The 20003-nt window shown below is 32.6% G+C and overlaps 2 protein-coding genes across 2 annotated transcripts; one reads left to right on the top strand and one right to left on the bottom strand.

Annotated features, from left to right (window-relative positions):
- Nucleotides 1–11515: 11515 nt before the first annotated feature.
- On the top strand, nt 11516–13756 carry LOC120186895 (caffeic acid 3-O-methyltransferase). Its single transcript, XM_039190727.1, has 4 exons — nt 11516–12001; nt 12484–12794; nt 12889–12953; nt 13311–13756. Exons 1-4 carry the CDS (start codon nt 11583–11585, stop codon nt 13611–13613), a joined length of 1098 nt encoding a protein of 365 aa, XP_039046658.1. The 5' UTR covers nt 11516–11582; the 3' UTR covers nt 13614–13756.
- A 336-nt stretch (nt 13757–14092) lies between these two features.
- LOC120186896 (protein DOWNY MILDEW RESISTANCE 6-like) lies at nt 14093–18095 on the bottom strand. The gene is made up of 4 exons (XM_039190729.1): nt 17851–18095; nt 17531–17778; nt 14544–14868; nt 14093–14464 (listed from the first exon to the last, which is right to left on the bottom strand). The coding sequence occupies exons 1-4, from the start codon at nt 18046–18048 to the stop codon at nt 14222–14224; spliced, it is 1014 nt and encodes a 337-aa protein (XP_039046660.1). The 5' UTR covers nt 18049–18095; the 3' UTR covers nt 14093–14221.
- Between the last annotated feature and the right edge of the window lie 1908 nt (nt 18096–20003).

The raw sequence follows: 20003 nt of genomic DNA, 5'->3' as shown, positions 1-20003 counted from the left end.
GTGATATGACTCTCCAAGTACATGGACAAACCTCAAAAAGAATCCCGTATCCGTTACTCACTTCCGAGTCCAAGCGATATAGGTCTGAATGACCCTACAATAGTATATATTTCGAGGATTTTTGGAAGGTTATATTATGTTTGGGATTCTTTTGTTTAAAAAAATGAGTGAGTGAGGTGCCTCTGCTTCCCAGTTCCCACATATGTATTTCATTCGCTAACTAGAATGGTTCCAAGTTTTTACCTAATTGTCATGTTTCAGATGGATTTACTTTTGGTTGCTTATGGCTGCTGGTTGTTGACTTTTCATTAGTGACGAGGCTTTAAATATCTGGTTATGTCCTTTGTATTGGTACTTAATGTTTCACTAACACAACTTTTCCTGCCTTTTTCTGCTTTCTATGTTGTTTGGATTCTTCTTTTCATTTGAAGTATCGGTATCTGACATTTTGTGTCGGACATATAGATATGTGGATATGACCTCCAAAGATCTTCTAAATGCATATAAATAACTTTAAAAAATCTAATAATACATGTATTCGACACTCATACTTACGTTTGAGTAGCATAGTTTCCTTTTTATTGTTTTGCTAGTTTAACTAAACACTCGCTCTTGAAATTTAATTTTTGTTTTTGATAAATGTAGGTTGGCATAAGTTTGGCACAGATGCTATCATTGGATGGAACATGACATTCCTTTGCTGAGTCTCTCTCAAGAAATGCCCCATACATAATATCCACAGTACTCTGGGTATACTGGTTAGTGGCATCTTATCTTATTATTTATTTTAGTCGAATTTTGTAACTATATGTTGCTCCGACTTTTCATTATTTTCTTGAAGTGTTTATTTCTAACATTTTTGTCTATCATATGGGTACTAGCATATGACTTTTAAGAATCTTCTGTCCAATATAATCGTTACTCCAATCTGATGCTCACACCCGAATTCAAGTATCGTAAAATACGATTATTAACTTAGATTTAGGTAACATTCTTTGAATGATGATTACAAATATGGGCAATGAGGCTTTCTCATGTTACAACCATGTGCTTCAACTTAAATTACAACAAGAAAAAGACAGAGATTTTGAGGCTAACACCAAGAACGTTAGAAGATATCGAATAGGCTAACACCAATAATTTATCTAACATTGTTAGGGTTTGTTCCAGTTTCAAATGGGTTTTCTAGATTTTATGAATGGGTTATGACCCTTGAACATTGTTCTATAGCATAGTACAAAATGAATTTGTTAGGGTTACTTTGTACTCGGTAATTTGGGGTAAACATTTTGTTCTTCATATCTTACATAAATATTTCATCAATCATCAGTTATAAAGTTGTAGTTTTGCTAATACTTTATAATTATTTAGGTTGGTAAGTAATGGTCGATGGATAAAGCATGGATTTCGTCTGATAGGTTATCTGATGCATATGAAGTGGGTGTAAACATCTTTCTAGACTTTGCACAAAGTAATGATCCAAATTCAGATATTATTCGATGTCCTTGTATACATTGTATTAATTTGTGGCACCACTCAATTCAGACCGTGCGCTATCATCTGTTTGCCTATGGCTTCGATGAAAGTTATAAGGTTTGGTCTTTCCATGGAGAAAGACAGCCCAAGCTTGATTCTAGATGCCCTAACAAATCTATTCCTCCCGACTTTGATTATACAAGATATATGCTACATGATGCCTTCAGAGATGTAGAAAAAGAACCTGATTCATTGAAGTCACTTCTTGAAGAATGTGAGTAGCCACTTTACGTAGGGTCAAAGTATAATGCACTTAGTGGATTATTGAAATTCCAACACATCAAGGGTCAATTTGGGTGGTCTGAGGCTAGTTTTGAAGTATTGTTAGGTGCCCTAAAAGATGTCTTACCATTAAACAATAGAATACCTAACTCTCTATATGATGCCAAGAAATTGCTAAAAGGAGTAGGTATACAATATGAAAAAATTCATGCATGTGAAACGATTGTGTTCTATTCTGGAAAGAACATAAGGATGCTTCTCAATGTCCAACTTGTGGCATATCTCGTTGGAAGAAGAATACCAAAAACGTACCTTCGAAAGTTTTGTGGTATTTTCCTCCCATCCCCAGATTTAGGAGAATGTTTTCGTCACCAGAAATGGCACAAAACTTAACTTGACATGCACAAGGTCGGGCTAATAATGGTATGCTAAGTCATCCTCGCGATTCCCCCTCTTGGAAGCTTGTTGATAGAACGTAGAAAGAATTCGGAGAAGAAAAACGGAATCTTATATTAACCTTGTCCGCTGATGGTATCAATCCTCACAAGTCATTAAGTTCCAAGCATAGTTGTTGGCCGGTTATCTTAATAACTTATAATCTACCCTCTTATTTGTGCATGACAAGAAAATTCATGATGTTGACTCTATTGATATCAGGTCCAAAACAACCTGGTAACAATATTGATGTCTACTTGGCACCATTGATAGCAGATCTAAAACTCTTGTGGGAAACTGGCGTGAAGACATATGATGCTTATAAGAAAGAATACTTCAATCTAAGAGCAATATTACTTTGGACTATAAATGACTTTCCTGCATATGGTAATCTTTCGAGGTGTGTTACCAAAGGTTATTATGCGTGTCCAATATGTTCAGAGAATACTTGTTCATAGTGGTTACTAAATTCGAAAAAAAGTATGCTTTCTTGGTCATAGAAGATTCCTGCCACTTCAACATCCTCTTCGTAAAAGAAAAAAAGATTTCAACAATCAACAAGATGATGGTGTTATAAAACAACCATTATCAGGTGAATAGATTTACGACTATCTGACGGGGTTTGAGACTTCATGAGGTAAGAAGACAACGTCTAAGAAGAAAATGTCAAAGAAGAAAACGTCAAAGAAGGAAAAAGAAAGCATCGATGAGAGAGATAAATTTTGGCACAATAAATCGATTTTTTTAACTTGAATATTGGAAGAAGTTGCTCGTTCGTCATCAGTTAGATGTTATGCACATAGAGAAAAATGTGTATGAGAGTGTTTATGGGACATTGTTGAATTTGCATGGTAAGACGAATGATGGGTTAAGAGCACGACAAGATCTTGAGGCGATGGGCATTAATCCTGAATTACAAACTCAACCAAGAAGGAATCGTACTTGGCTTCCGCCTGCGTGCTACACATTGAATATCACAAAAAACACCAGTTTTACGAGACCCTGTCTACCATAAAAGTGCCTGATGGGTACTGTTCAAATTTCAAGAATCTCATGTCTGATGATATATCAAAGATGAATGGTTTGAAGTCTAATGATTGTCATGTACTGATGCAACAACTTCTCCTTTTTGCAATAAAGGGGGTGTTACATGTGAAAGTGAGGAAAACAATATAGGTTTGTGTCATTTTTTCAACTTGTTTAGTAGTAAAGTCGTTGATGTTAATAAGCTAGGCAAGTTGCAAAGTGACATTGTATTAACTTTGTGTTTGTTAGAGAAGTATTTTCCTCCTTTGTTTTTCGATGTCATGATCCACTTGATGGTGCATTTAGTTAGAGAGGTGAGGTTATGTGGACCGGTTCATTTTAGGTGGATGTATCCATTTGAGAGATACATGAAAACACTCAAAGGCTATGTACGGAATCATCATCGACCCGAAGGTTGTATTGCAGAATGTTATGTGGCAGAGGAAGCCTTGGAATTTTGCTCAGACTACTTAAAAAATATGAAATCAATTGGCAATCTTCATGAACGTGTTGATGAAAGAATTCGTACCGGCAAACCTTTATCACGGGGTACAGTCGAGGTTGTAGATGCTAAGCTACTTGATGAAGCTCATATTTATGTATTACGAAATACTGCTGATGTAGAGCCGTATATAGAGTAAGAACCATTGTGTCTTCTTTGTACTCTATGTAATGCATTAAACTTTTTCTAACTTCTAATATGATTCTATCTTCAAATATTATTTAGGCAACATATATTGGAATTGAAGGATCATAAATCCAGTGCCTCTCAAAATAGTAAATGGTTGCAGACTCAGCACAGTCGAACATTTATTAGTTGGCTTAAGACCAAGGTTGATACACATTTCGCTAACGGGGAAGACATTTGTGAGAGTGTTCTTTGGTTGGCCAAAGGGCCAAGTTTTGCTGTGAAGAAATATAGCGGTTTTACCATAAATGAGTATCGATTCCATACAAAATCTCGAGATGAATCAAGAACAACTCAATGTAGTGGAGTATCTCTAGTTGCACATGCTATGCAGATTGCTAGTACAAAAGACTCCAATCTCGTGTATGGAGCTGTTACTTACTATGGTCGTATACAGGAGATATGAGATCTTGATTATCGCATATTCACTGTTCCTGTTTTCATGTGTGATTGGGTTGATAGTCGTGGAATAAAAAAAGATGACTTTGGATTTACAGGAGATATGAGCCCATCTGTAATCTCTCCATCAGGACGTAAGGCAAAATTCAAAAATAGCGATGAGGCAATTCGAAGCGTTGCAGATCAATTGTCTCTAAGAAAGGACAATGACATCGTCCTAGTGCCATATAATCTCGGGTTTGTTTTTTCATTTGATTTTTCATTTGATTATCAATATATTTTAGTAACTTAATTTGGTTTTTCGTTTTTATAGAAGACATTGGGTGTTGGCGGTGATAAATATGAAAGCAACAAGTTATTATTATCTTGATTCCTTAGGGCCCACCAATGTCCATCAGCAGTTGAAGCAAGTTATTGATGCGTAAGTAACATAAATTATCGAAACATTATAGTATATTCTTTGATATATTTCATTCATTTTTATAGGGCAATGAAATTGTACAATGCTCAAAGTGGATCTAACAAAAGGGTTAGCCTCAATTGGATCAATGTTTTGGTGAGGACTTCGAAAGATCATTCCTTGTTTAAATTACAGTTTTCATTTTGACTAATCGTTTATTGTAAACTGTTTGTAGTGTCCCCGTCAGTCGGGAGGTACCGAGTGTGGATATTATGTTTGTAAGTTCATGAAAGAGATAGTCGAGAACGGACTTCAAGTGCTGGTCAATAAAAATGTAAGCAAACTTTTCTGATACACATCTGTCATATCATACATACACATTAGTCACAACTATCATATGGACTTGAAGTAGGATGATATTATTGGAAATTTATCTACGATAACATCTTGTCTATTCATATTAATAAGAATTGTCATGCTCTTTTTTATTTCTGCTGAAAAACTCATAGTTAGATGCTATTATAGACTTCTAGTTATCACCTTGTAGTTTGAAATGTTCTTTTATTTTGATGATTCACGTTTCTGTATGGAATGGAGGTTATCGTTTATAATTTGAAACAAACTTAAAAATATTGTGAATTTAACTTAGTGAAAGATTACATTGATGGTAAACTTCTTGTTATTTGCTTCTATATATTGATAGATTCTGTTGTAATTAATGAGTGAATTCTTGAATCTAATTACACGTTTTAAGCATGTGACAATGGATATTGTTGTGATGATATTGTCAAGTACTATAGACGTAACAGGGACTCTCTTTTGGTTATTATTTGTGATGATATTGTTGTGAACAAAGTTGGAATTTTTTATAATGCTATTGATTTTATGACTTTGCATAATGTTATTATGCTTCAAAGAATGCATATGTAAAATTGGTCATTTTAGTACTCTTTAATAGTTCATTATATACTTCACTTTAAATAAGTATAAATTATATACTTATTTCATATTTTTTACTTAGGTTGGCGATGGGAAAGAAGAATACACGGATGATGACATTGATGATATTCGAAAAGAATGGGTATCTTATGTGGCAAACTTTATTATGCCTTGATATTTTGTATCGACATATGATTAATACAATATTTTTGATAACTTAATGTAAATATATTGTATGCAAATGGATTGCTTATATATAATATGGTACATAGATTTAGTATTATGAGGCATTCAACGTGATTTAGTTTGATTATTTGTCAATCTACAATAATATATATATATATATATATATTTAATTTTCGAAATACAATCACGACACACGAACGTTTGTCGTCTTTTTAAATGACGTATGCTTTAATGACACGCAATGTAAGTCATATATATGTGTCATAAATTTATGACACACAAATGTATGTCAAACAGATTTATGACGAGGGCTTCAATGACGCGCAATGTAAGTCATACATGCGTGTCATAAATTTATGACGCACAAATGTGTGTCATCTTAATTTATGACGGGGGCTTTAATGACGCACAATGTAAGTCATACATGCGTGTCATAAATTTATGACACACAAATGTGTGTCATATTAATTTATGACGGAGGCTTCAATGACGCGTAATGTAAGTCATACATGCGCGTCATAAATGCACGTCGTAAATGCGCGTCATAGATTTATGACACACAATTGCGCGTCATAAAAAATTCATGTCGGTGGCTTCAACGACAAACATTTGTGTGTCATCCGTACCCATAGATGACGCGCAATGCGCGTCATTAAAGGGTATTTTTCTTGTAGTGAAATAAGGTTTAAGATATTAATTTTGAGGATGAATTGATTATAACTCAATTCATATTATAACTTTTGATGATATCCATGTATTCATACATATGGTTAATCAATAAGTGAATCTAGAATCTCAATAAGATTATTTTTAACAATTCTCCAATTAAGATAAGAAATTGTTAAGAAATATCAAACTCAACAATCTCAAAGAACAAGTGTCATTAGGAAGATTCACGAGATGAGAAAAATTTTATTTTAGATTATTATGTTTCTACGAGAAATAAGGATTAAAGTAGAATGATGAAAGATGATATAATCAACTTTCTTCATGTCTTAAAGTCATGACTCTCAAAAGTAGATTAATGTCAGGTAAGAAGAGTATAAGTTTTATACAATGTAATAAAGTTTGAGGACTTATCCCATTACCTGACGGTGTAAAGTTGATTGGTTATAAATGAATATTTATAATCAAGATGGATGTAAATGGTTATATTGACAAGTATAAAGTATGTATTGTATATAAAGGATATACTCAGAAATGAGGCATTAATTTTGTAGAGACTTTCTCTTTGGTTTCATTGAAAGACTCTTTCAGGATAATTGTGATACTTATTGCTCATATTTGATTTTGAGTTACATAAGTTGGAATTCAAAATTATGTTTCTCAATGGTAACATTGATGAAATGTTTTATACAGTGCAATTAGAAAATTGTGTCTGATGATACAAAATTAGGGAAATTCATTTATGAGTTTAAGTATGACTCTCATTAATTGTATAACAAATTTCATCAAGTGATTATCTCATTTGGTTTTGAGATAAATTTGGTTTATAATTGTATATACTCTAAGTTCAGTGGGAGTAAGCCAAATAATACCCATTATTGCTAAAGGAAACAAGTTTTGTCTTGATCAACGCCCTAAGGATGATTGAAACTAAGGAAATGCAAAAAGGTTCCTTATGCTTCAAAATAAATAAAGAATTTAATACATACTCAGGTTTATAAGCATTTATATATAACATATGATTTTAGGATATTAAGCATATATTTAAGCAATTTAGGTATGGATCATTGGATAGCATCCAAATTGATTAATACAATACATTTAAGAACAAAAATGTTACATGTTCACATATCAAAGGTCTAGTAAGAGATCATTAGGTTTATGGACTCTGATTTATTGGAATATGGATGCAAAATTTTATCACACGAACTATTAATTATGGATTGATAAGAAATACCACTTGAGTTATTTTGTGACAACTAAATTGCAATCATTTATTTTATATATAACAGAAACACCTTAAGTCAAAGCACATATACATTATATTTCTGTTGTTAAAGAAAATTCAAAGTAGTTATGTGTTTATAGAGCATATTGGTACAAACTCATAATTGTGTGCTTACCAAGGAACTGTCACCCAAAGTTTTTCTTGAGAACACTACATGTGGGTGTAATGTCATTTAAGGATATTTGGTTTAGTGGGAGATTGTAATTTTAATGCTCGTTTATTATAAACACAATTTCAGTTACATCAGTTTAAGGATAATTATGTTAAAAGTTATTTTTTGTAGAAATAAAATTTGTTTTGGTTTATCCACACTCTGGTTTTGGTAAAATTTGATTTCACTAATGTTTAAAGATGACTAGTTAGAAATAGAAATGTGTGGTGCACATTGCATGTAATTTCCATGATATACTCATGATTGATCTATGTCATTTGGTTGTGTTTGTATACGTGTCAATTGATGGGTCTATTCATGATAAATATGGCAAATGCCGCTTTGGTCCTATATGGATATAGTTGATAGACGAGATTTTTATAGAATACTTATTATATGATAGCAAATTTCGAGCTCTTAAGGTTGTACATTTTTCAGGAAACATACGTTGCCCAAGTGGGAGATTGTTGGAGTAAAATCCATATTTGTGGGTACATATGTATAATGTACAATATTATCATAAAGTATGACACAAAATTAAGTAATCAATTATGTTACATGTGTTATATGTATTAAAGTGTCATGGAATCAAATTGTAGATATCATAAGTTGTATTTATAATTTGATGAGGGGCGGGATTATAAATACTTAAAAGACTGACCTAATATTCAATCTATATAAAGAGGTAGTGGTCCCCAATAAATAAATTAACTTGTATTACTCTCATCCCGTCAGAGAGTTTTTACAGTAAGAGCAAACCTATATTCTTGGAAGATCACAACTAAAAAAAAGACTCAAAGATTTAAACTTATCAATTAAGTCAGGTACGCTTCCGCATCTAGTATTATTATTCTTAATGATTTGACATGATTAAATCCTGATTGTTTATCATACTTATTAGGGTTTGGTTCTAACATATACTACTTATATTCACACACACAAAAATATCGTCTATACCTATATAAATCATCTAGTGATTTAATAATACTGTATCAAGATTTAGTTAATTAATTAATATGAATGTAATAATGTTAGATATTATGAAAACTGTGTCAACTATAACATTTATAGACAAAACCCTTACATTTCCAGATCTGAAAGGAATAATTTACGAAGCAAATGGGGTTCAAATGTCGCCGTCATAATTGACATGGCGTCACGTATAATTTTATATAATTAGAGGTTGTGGAGTTGGTGGGGGGAGTTTGGTGAGGACAATAACGTGTTCACCAAAACAGCTTAGCTAATTATATTCTATACATTATATTATATTATATTTTCATAATGTGGGCCATGCCGGTTTTCTTGTGAAGAGAGGTTGACAAATGACGATCAGACAGATATGAACCGGGTCACCAATTGCTGCCGATTACTCGTCTCGGCGTAGTAGGTTTAGATGTTGTGCCGTTTCTGCTTTTGTTTTGTTTCTTAATTTGATGGTGGTGAGACGTCAACGCTGAACCTTCTACAAAATGATAATTGTTTAAGTTGAACGTGAACATGATGATTGAGATATGATAATTATATTAGATTATAGGATCAAATTTTACGATAGTTAATAGGCTAACGTTTAACTCAAAATATCATTTATTTTTAACAGAAAATGAAGAGTTTGAAATATAATAAATAGTCGGTGACTATTTTGTAAATTTTAATAGTCGAGAGAATAAATAAAGCAACACTCTATAGTCATAGGATCATTTTATAACTTTTAATAATAGATAGACTTAACAAAATAATATCTTATAATCGGACAATCGTTTTAAGATTATAATGTGATTTGGCTGATACAAACTAAATTAGAAAAAAAATGAAAGTATGTGATGAATGCGAAGGTCTTTTATTTTATACAATTTAACTAAGTTAATATTTTTCTTATATATGTGTACTCCCGTAATCCCATTTATAATTTTATTTGTTTATCTGTTGTTATTTTTTTTCTATTTACATAATATAAACAATTTTTAAATTTGATTATATTTTTCGGATTCCAAATAAATTCCAAATAATTTAATTAAATATTAATCTTTGGATTTTTTACATCGCTAAATATTTAAAATACAATGTCATATTAAAAAATTTCATGTTATAAGAAAATATCATGCTCTATTAAAAAAAAGCTTGTGTTGTATTAAAAATAATGATTTGATGATCATCGGGAGTTGTTCAAGTGATAAGTAGTTTGATATTGTAAGGTCTCGAGTTTGAGTTCTTATGCATGCAGAAAATCCCTTTTAAGAGACTCATCCATCAAAGCCAGGTGTACGACACGAGTATGTTCGGATTAGTCAATGCGAAGTATTGAAACCGAGAGGGCAAAAAAAATACTATTTTGATCATAAACATCCCTAAAATATAATAATAAATTAAAAAATATAATTATATATAATTATATCAACTTTCATTTTTTTCCTTATAATTAAATATTATAGTTTAGATTTATATAAATTAAACATTCTTAGTTTTGATGTAAATAGTAAATACACATACCAAATGGGGAACAATAGTTGGCAATAATTAATTAACTAAATCAACAGGAACCTAACTTCATCCTCACATGGTTTTGTTGAGTTTTGAATGTTCAACCATCTAATTTCACTACTCAATCATTTATCGAAACAATAAAAATAATTAATTGTTTTTATTAAAATAAAACCTAAATTAGTTTTGGGTAAATTACGTATTTAGTATTTAAATTATCAATTTTGATTCATTTTAGTATTTAAACTTTTATTTTTTTTAAAAAAATATACGTAATGTTTAGTTTTTGTTTTACTTTAGTACCTATGGTTAAAATTTAACGAAATTTTTGCGCATGACATTTTTTTCATGGATAAATTACATCATTCATACCTTAACTATATTCTCTCTCTTATTTTGGTCATTAAAGTTTAAAATTTTTCAATTTAAGTTTTCAACTTTCAAATCGCTCATGTTTAATCAATCTAATTTATTTTATTAATAATATTTTGTGACATAATATTTTTTATTTTTTTATTAAAATATAATTAAAAAATTAATTAAAAATAAGAGTGATTAAATTAGGTGTAATTTGAAAGTTAAGTAATTAAATTAAAAAATAAACTTCAATGACTAAAATAAGAGAGAGAATATAATTAAGGGATGAATGATGTATATTACCCATAAAAAGTTGTAAGGTGTAAGTTTTTAATAGATATTAAAATGAAACAAAAACTAAATAATACGTATGATTTTTAAAAAAAATAAAAATTTAAGTACTAAAACGAATTAAATATGATAATTTAAGTATTAAATACATAATTTATCTAATTATTTTTTATAATTAATCCAAAATTTTATTATAAAAGCGATCTTTTTTATCTAATTATTTTATTCACATTATTATCATTCAAACTTTTAATCTGATTTAAATTATTTAATTTCTCGTTGGATTAGTCAAACTTATTGTTTATAAGATTTTAAATTATTTAATATCCAGATTTACGAACTGAAAATTCATAAAGGTTGGTGATGGTTGTGGGGTCAGGAGTAGAGTGGTAATTGGCTTGAAGAAGCAAGGTTGTTGAGACAAAATATTATATATTTACACCCTTTTGTGTCATCAATCGCGTCTCATCTTCATCCTCGCCAAATCTCTGCTTTCTCTTGTTCAGAGTTTCACACAATGAGTTCAACAGGTGAAACCCAGATGACTCCGACCCAAGTATCGGACGAGGAAGCCAACTTGTTCGCCATGCAACTGGCCAGTGCATCGGTCCTCCCCATGGTCCTCAAGTCGGCCATCGAGCTCGACCTGCTTGAGATCATGGCCAAAGCCGGTCCCGGAGCTTTCCTTTCCCCAAAGGAAGTTGCTTCACAGATCCCCACCACTAATCCCGATGCTCCCGTCATGCTCGACCGCATCCTCCGCCTCCTCGCCAGCTACTCCGTCCTCACTTGCTCCTTGCGCAACCTTCCCGATGGAAAAGTCGAGAGACTCTATGGCCTCGGCCCTGTCTGCAAATTCTTGACCAAGAATGAAGATGGGGTTTCCATTTCCGCCCTTAGTCTCATGAACCAGGACAAGGTCCTCATGGAGAGCTGGTAAGATTTACTTTTAATTTGTCTCTGGGTTTGATTCTCTGCAAAAACAATAATAGAAATTTACTGGATAATCATCTATGATGAAATGATTATATGAGGTTTTTGATGTGTTCAAATATGATTATGCTTGATTTACAAGATAGTAGTCTATTTATTACTTGAAACATGAGACTTGAAAGCTGCTGCCTTACCTAACACCCAACATTTCTTAAGATTTAAATATAGATATCGAGGGATCTGGTCATCTGTTCATCAATGGAGTATAAGCTACTGTAATTTGTAGATGTCAAGTATCAATGTAACCAGTGACGGAGCCATGTAGCCCCCCCCCCCAAACCCCAATTTTTTTTACCATTAAAAAAATAGGGATATTTACCAATTTAGACCTTTAAATTTGATTTATTTTGATTTTACCCCTCCCATTTTTTATTGTTAATTATACTTCCCCGAACTAAAGATTTTTATCCTCGGAATGTTTTCAGGTACTACTTGAAAGATGCAGTGCTGGATGGTGGAATCCCATTCAACAAGGCCTATGGTATGACCGCATTCGAGTACCATGGCACAGATCCTAGATTCAACAAGGTTTTCAACAGGGGAATGTCTGATCACTCTACCATTACCATGAAGAAGATTCTCGAGACATACGATGGTTTCGACGGACTGAAAACACTGGTCGATGTGGGCGGTGGTATCGGTGCCACGCTTAGCATGATTGTCTCCAAGTACCAGTCCATAAAGGGCATTAACTTTGATTTGCCTCATGTCATTGAGGATGCTCCTAGTTATCCTGGTACAACATTATTCATGCTTCACAAGTAATTTTTTTTCGGAAGCTAAAGATTGCATCATTTCTGATCATGATCTTGAAATTGGATTGGCTGTAGGTGTGGAGCATGTTGGTGGAGACATGTTTGTAAGTGTTCCGAAAGGAGATGCCATTTTCATGAAGGTGAGTTCGAATCAGCTTAATTAGGTGGAATCAGTCATCTCTGAAACATTAGAGTCAAGGACAAACACGTTAGGTTCAAACTCAAAAAATTTTAGAGACGAAATCAAATTTTCAATAGAAAATACAAAGAAAAATACCTAAATTATATGAAAATTTGAAGATTTTGGGAGGGCAACCGCTCCACCAACCCCTCAATCCATCCTGATTATGGAGCTAACTGATGGCATGTTGATTGAGTGCCCCACTAACCCAACTTCTTCTCTTAATGATTAAAGAAAACTACGTCTTACCAACTATCACAAATGTAGCTTTTAAAATTAATACTCTTGACATGTATGTGTTGTCATTCTGATGCAGTGGATATGTCACGATTGGAGCGATGAACACTGCTCGAAATTCTTGAAGAACTGCTACGAAGCTTTGCCGGACAATGGAAAAGTGATTGTTGCCGAATGCATTCTTCCGGACTACCCTGATCCCAGCCTCTCAACAAAGTTGGTTGTCCATATCGACTGCATCATGTTGGCTCACAACCCTGGTGGGAAAGAGAGGACCGAAAAGGAGTTCGAGGCACTGGCAAAGGGTGCTGGATTCCAAGGCTTCCGTGTAAAATGTAACGCTTTCGGCACCAACATCATGGAGTTTCTCAAAACTGCTTGAATCTTTGTGTTGGATACATGCGTGAGTCTTTTACTTTTGGATTCTGAAACTTCGTGATTGTCTAGAAGGGGTGGCTTGATGGAATTACATACTTTTTTGTTTGACATAAAACAATAAGAATGAAATTGTATGCTTCTTATGCAGAAGAAATTCTATATTATATCATCTACCTTACTGCAACTAAACAAAGTGTTGATTATTTTCTTCGAAAGCCTCATCGTCGAGAAGGAATCATGAAGATTGTTTAAATTCTAATTTTGTTTGCTGGCATTTAGAAAGCACAAGTAAGATCAATCTGTTTCACTTTGCAGTGGCAAAACTTCACCTATAGGCGCAAGAACCATTTCATGACAATATAATATAAATCACCTTCACAGAATCATTTTGTGACAGACAATGCCGTCCTTTATAGCACAATACGATATAATAAAGAGAAGTTCAACTTCGGTTTGAAACAATCCGGTGCCATAGAAGGATTGTGAGTTACACGCATTAAAAATGACGCACTGCAATGAATTAAAGGGGCGCTCTACTTATTCTGCAGTAATATACATGCATTTGGGTACAACTGAAAAGTCGAGGAAAGGCCGGGGCGACGAAAGCCGATACTAGTTCTTGAATAGTTCTAAACAATGTTCTTGGTCCAGGTTCCTGCTCCAAAACTTACTGTAATACTCTGCATAAGTATAATCCCTGTACACGGCTCCACATCCATCTTCGACTACAAGCTTTGCAGGGCTGATTAACGCCTGGTCGCACGGGCACAGGAAAGAAGCAACCGACATCCGTTCCTTATCAGCATTCACGGTTGCTCGATGCCACACGCTCTTGTACCTCCCATTACTCAATGCCTGCACGTCATACTTGATTACTTTTCTAGCAAGGTATCATATATATAATTCCACATGGAAGGTGTTATATGATCATTACCTGTAGCTGATCGCCGATGTTAATAACAAATGCATTAGGGTGGGGATTAACGGCGAGCCATTTGCCGTCTTTCAATACTTGGAGCCCTGCAACTTGTAAATCTTGAAGTAAAATTGTAAGAGCATTGGGGTCTGTATGACCAGGCAATCCGTAGGTAAGCTCAGGCTCGGGACATGGTGGGTAATAGTTGACAGCCATATGCTGGCCTTGCTCCCCAAGAACATTCTTTATGTAATCTTTTTCCAGGCCTAAGCTCTCTGATATTAACTCTTGCAATCTATACCCCAGTTCTCGAACTTCGACGCAGTAATTACTCACAATTTCCCTATCAAATTTGACATTCAGAGATTACAACTCCCACTCAAAAATGATGCGGTGGTAAATGGTACAGAAATGACCTCTGAAAACGATATAGAACAGCAATAAAAAGACAAGAAATGCAGATACAGATGAAGATAATGACGGGGGGACGATTTTTTTATAGTTTGAAAAGATGGATCCAAATCATAAAAATCTTTCATGCATGGAGATCATAAAGCTCTCCTAGAAGAAGAAAGGGATTCATTATATCTTTGATTCACCCCCACAGAAGATATTGTCAAACGTCAACTTCATCATCAACAATATTCAACATCAGGATCATTGTAGCCCAGAGCTACCACTCATAAAAGCCGCCGCCCCCACTGTTTTAGTCTTAGCTTTTTGTTGCCGATCGCCACCGTTTTCTACGTTTACTATTTGCCTAATGAAATCTTAAAGTGAAAAAAGGATCTCAAATTAATGCTTACATCACTGTGTGAGCTCATAGAATAGATAAGCATCCACTATACCTAGAAATGGGGCCACTGTCCCACTGTCTACCCAATTAGACATAAGCATTGATTGATGGGTAGTACCCAAAATTATAGGTACTTGCTCAACCCAATCCTCAATAGCTCTTCCAATGGTCAAAAAGTCACCCTCCATACCAAAATTTGTCCATGGGAGGCTTATCTAGAATAACCCTTTGATGATCGTATTATGTTCATCTATACTATACTATACTGTTAAACGTATAAAAGTATTAAATTTTCTACCCTTTACTAATAATTATTGCTAGATTTAGGTTTGGTCTAGTTGTATTATTAGTTATTCATGTATGATTTCATAGTTTTCTTCACAGATAAGTTTGATATTGTATTTTGGTTGGTTTTTGTAGAAAATATATTGTTGGTGTACGTTAATTTGTGCAGATTAAGAATTTATTCAGCAATCAAAAAACTATTTGGCATTTGAAGATAATCATGGCACAAGGGGATAAATCCTTAAAAGTTGGGATATTAACAAAAAATTAAAGAGGAAAAGAAGTCTTATTTGTAAAGGATTTGAAGATAGTGATAAAATATATTTAATTCCTCTTTTATTAAAAGAGATTATTTACTCTTTATTAGAAGAGATTTATTAGCACTTTTAGTCCAATTAAAAATCTCATTCAACAAGAATGAAAGAAACCTAATCCTCTCCTATAAAAGAATACCAAGACCCAACAAAAGAGGGGGAGGCGCACAAGAGAGAGGAAGAAACTAGCACATATCTTCTTCTTCTTTGCTTCTTTATTTTTCTTTTCATGTCGGAAAATCTTTATCTTGTAATCTTTTCGTATCCAACCATGAACTAATTTTAATTGGATTGAATTATTGGGGGTTTTTTTTGTGGTTGTGAAAACTCTTGGATTTGTTTAAGTTCTTGATTGCAATTTGAATTCAAAGTTTGTTTATCCTTAGTTCTTCAATTGATTTTGAGTGAATTGGGAGAGGATCTCGAGAATTGGTTCTTTAATTGATTCGAGTGAATTTGGAGAGGATATCGAGAATTATCTATTTATCTTATATCGGGAGAGTTAGATTCAAGAAACGAACGAGCATGATCTTTATTTCAACAAACATTGGTGAATGTTAATCCATCTTAAGGATAAGATTCAGATTTCAACGGCTAAAAGGAGCGCAAGATTGGTTGTTGTTCACCCATGGTTTAACGTAGGGATGTATCACCAAGGCATGCACAATTGACTAGTCCTTCGGATTAGGGATAACAAGAAGGCATTAAAAAACGCTATGAAAAGCTTTGAAGGAGGAAACCCAATTGCTACGATAATTGAATCATTTTCAATTGTCAAGACAATCAAGTTGCCTCGCAATCAATTACCCAGACTATCCAAACAGTTGTCACATTGCACTTCCCGATAACTCGGCCTGCTCTCTCACTTGATATCACTTTACTTTTATTTACTTGCTCATTTATTTTATTTGTTTATTCACACTCCTATTATCAATTTATTTTGATTTTACAGTGAACGAAGTTAGAATATAAAGTTACACTAATACTTGTGGAGACGATATCTTTTTTATACTATAACTTGCGACGTGTACACATGCACCATTTGTGAAGCACTTAAATCACGCAACATATACCAACCCTAGAGGAGCAATGAGGGGAAGAAGAATCAAGGGGGAACTTGACTTTCCTTTGGTATGTGTACATAAAATTATTTTACTATATTATATACAAAATCGAAAAAATTGTTACATAATCATATACAATTCATTAAATATATTATACCAACAAAATAGAATATTCAAATAACTTTTTTTAAATCAAAATCAAAATCACATATCAAATTTATTCTATCACGTGCTCAGATAAACGTGTGGAAAAAATCATTATATTCATGCAACTACTTGTGAGTTCATGCACCATTTGAAAATGCAAGATGGAAATTTTTTTAAAAAGAAATCAAATCATGTTAGGTTGTTCCCTCTAAAGAACAAAAAAGAATGCATTTAATATAATCTCCATCAAATCATTACAACATGCATGACAGATATTGCAAAGGAAAATAAAGTAAACCTGTTAGACAAATTATGCATGTGGACAAATGGTTACTTTGAATATTCATTGCCATTGCTTGAAGAGAAAGAAGAAGAAGAAGAAGAAGAGTAAGGGCTTACTTGAAAGGAGGAGGATTAGAAGGCCACTCGGGGACATATTTATGGAGAGGATAACAGTGTAATCTCAGATAGTCTCTCCAGTTATGAACCTTCTCTTTGTTCACATTAAAACTGGTGGAAAGTCTCATTGTCTTTGAAGGGTCATCGGAGTAAAGCTTCAACTTCTCCTCCAACGGCAGCCGGAAAAAGTCATGCGCCACTTGTAGCATTCTTCCCACGGCTTCGTCTGAAACCCCATGATTGATGACCTAATAATGATAACAGATATAAAAAAAGGAAGAAGAACCCAAGATTTCAACGTTTGAGGTAAGTAACTATACCTGGAAAAATCCATAGTGCATGCAGGCTAGAGAGATTTGTTCAATGACACGGCTTCTGTCATCGGACCTCAAGTCGATAACAGGGACGTTTTCGCATTCTGAGACTTCCAACAACCGAGGACGTTTGGATTCCGGTCTGACGTAACTTTCCGGCAAGCTAGAATATCGGATTCCGGTGGAAAGAACCTTTGTTTCCATCCCAAAACAAGGAAATGCAGTTGTAGACGAGGGAGTGTTGACTGATTCGATACGAACAGCTAAAGAGCACTTTGAAGCTTAGATTACTCTCGTCTATTTATAGACCTGGATTAGACCGGTGGTGTCTCCTTTTACATTAAATATGGACTGGTTTTCAATAATATTCATATATCAAATCAATATTTATCTTATAAGATAAATATTTTTCTGTCTATCGATCATGATTTTATCTTTATTTATAATATAAGATATATATATATATCTTATAATCAGTATTTTTTTGGGGATAAAAACATCAATAACAAATAAATTTAGAACTATGAATTTTTTTTTTGGTGAAGTACACAAATGGTTCCATACATAGTATTGTTCTACTGAGTCCATCGACTATTAAAAGTTATAAAATTAATCTTTCGAGTATATATTATTGCTTTGTTAGGTCCCTCGATTATCAAAAATTACAAAATTGTCACCCTGACTATTCATTATGTTCTAAATTCGTCATTTTCTGTTAAAAAATTGACGTTATTATGAGTTGAATGTTAACTTAATGACTTTGATATGATAAATATAACCTCATAATCTCAAACGACTATCACATTTCAATCATCATATTAATGTTCAACTTAGAAAACCACCAATTTTTTTAATAGAAAATAACAAGTTTAGAATATAATGAATAGTCTGATGGTAATTTTGTAATTTCTGATAATCGAGAGACTCAACAAAATAACACTCTATAATAATAAGACTATTTTATAATTTTTAATAGTCGAGTAATTTAATAAAACAAATAATATCTTTTAATTTGTACCATTAATTTACCCTCTTTTAGAACGAAACCAATAAGAGGGTAAGCGCTTAACGTTTACTTATTGATCTTTTAATTTAAAGTGTTTTTGTACAAACAATGTTTCGAGGTTGTCCTTTTCTCTAATTTTTCCTTTTCTGGTTATTTTCTATATTTTCGTATTTTTATTTAGTTTAATTAAAAATGCATATTTAAATTATGCTTTCTTTTATGTGTCTTTTCTCATGTTCATTTATTACGTTTCATAAAATAATCATATAACAAAATTCGATAAAAATAACTGAAACAAAAAAATAAATTTGAATTTTATTTTCAAATATTAAACACTTATTTTTATAAAATAAAATGTTAAATAATTATTTTAATAAAAAAATAAAAAAATATAATATAAATAATTATTAATAATATTTTTTCTATTCAGTTTTTCTCGTTCTATACGCCAAAAGAACAGCAATCATTACACTGTTGATGCGTTGATGATAAAAAAAAGTTCATATAATATGTAATTCTTGCGAGCAGAATAGATAGTTAAGGGTAAATTACTTTCTGGTCATTAAACTACTATGATTTTTTATTTTACTCGTTAATTCTTTTGATAAAATCATTATTAATATTATTTCCTTTTATTCTATAATTAAAATTTAATGTAGCGATTGATAATATCTTGATCTTGAAAGCTCTAAATGGTAAATTGGATAGACCGAGTCAATTTCACATGCATTTTAGAATATGAGGCTACAAATTGTTGAGACCCATCTATGCAACTTTTACGTGTGTAAGGGGTTTTAATTGTATGGTGTTTTCCTTATGTCCTGTTACATGAAACTCGTCACGTGTAGGTGATGAGTTTGAAATTTATCATTTTGAGATGATGAGTTTCATACAATTATGATCTATTTTATACGATGAGTTTTATTTTTTAATATTTTATGAAACTCGTCACACATGCACTCTAACAAATAATCTATATTTCAAAATAATGGGAAGACACCCTATTTTACTAATTAATTGCGTAATTTTGCATGCATTATTTGCCTAATTTTATCTCATCTTATCTGATAAATATTGATGATTTAATTGATATTGTTTAAATAATTAAATGGTTTTATCAATAAAATAAAACAATTGATAGCTAAATTAAAAC

The sequence above is a fragment of the Hibiscus syriacus genome, unplaced genomic scaffold (genome assembly GCF_006381635.1).
Source record: "Hibiscus syriacus cultivar Baekdansim isolate YM2019G1 unplaced genomic scaffold, ASM638163v2 tig00113721_pilon, whole genome shotgun sequence".
NCBI classification, from domain to species: Eukaryota; Viridiplantae; Streptophyta; class Magnoliopsida; order Malvales; family Malvaceae; genus Hibiscus; species Hibiscus syriacus.
This window is presented reverse-complemented; position numbering and strand designations above follow the sequence as displayed.

What these genes read in the sequence shown, in the direction of transcription:
- LOC120186895 (XM_039190727.1), top strand. Translation starts at nt 11,583, where the DNA reads ATGAGTTCAACAGGTGAAACCCAGATGACTCCGACCCAAGTATCGGAC. An exon ending in GGATGCTCCTAGTTATCCTG is followed by an intron (nt 12,795 to 12,888) that starts GTACAACATTAT and finishes GATTGGCTGTAG; the next exon opens with GTGTGGAGCATGTTGGTGGA. An exon ending in GAGATGCCATTTTCATGAAG is followed by an intron (nt 12,954 to 13,310) that starts GTGAGTTCGAAT and finishes ATTCTGATGCAG; the next exon opens with TGGATATGTCACGATTGGAG.
- LOC120186896 (XM_039190729.1), bottom strand. Translation starts at nt 18,048, where the DNA reads ATGGAAACAAAGGTTCTTTCCACCGGAATCCGATATTCTAGCTTGCCG. An exon ending in TGCACTATGGATTTTTCCAG is followed by an intron (nt 17,779 to 17,850) that starts GTATAGTTACTT and finishes TATCATTATTAG; the next exon opens with GTCATCAATCATGGGGTTTC. An exon ending in TCTAATCCTCCTCCTTTCAA is followed by an intron (nt 14,869 to 17,530) that starts GTAAGCCCTTAC and finishes CAAATTTGATAG; the next exon opens with GGAAATTGTGAGTAATTACT.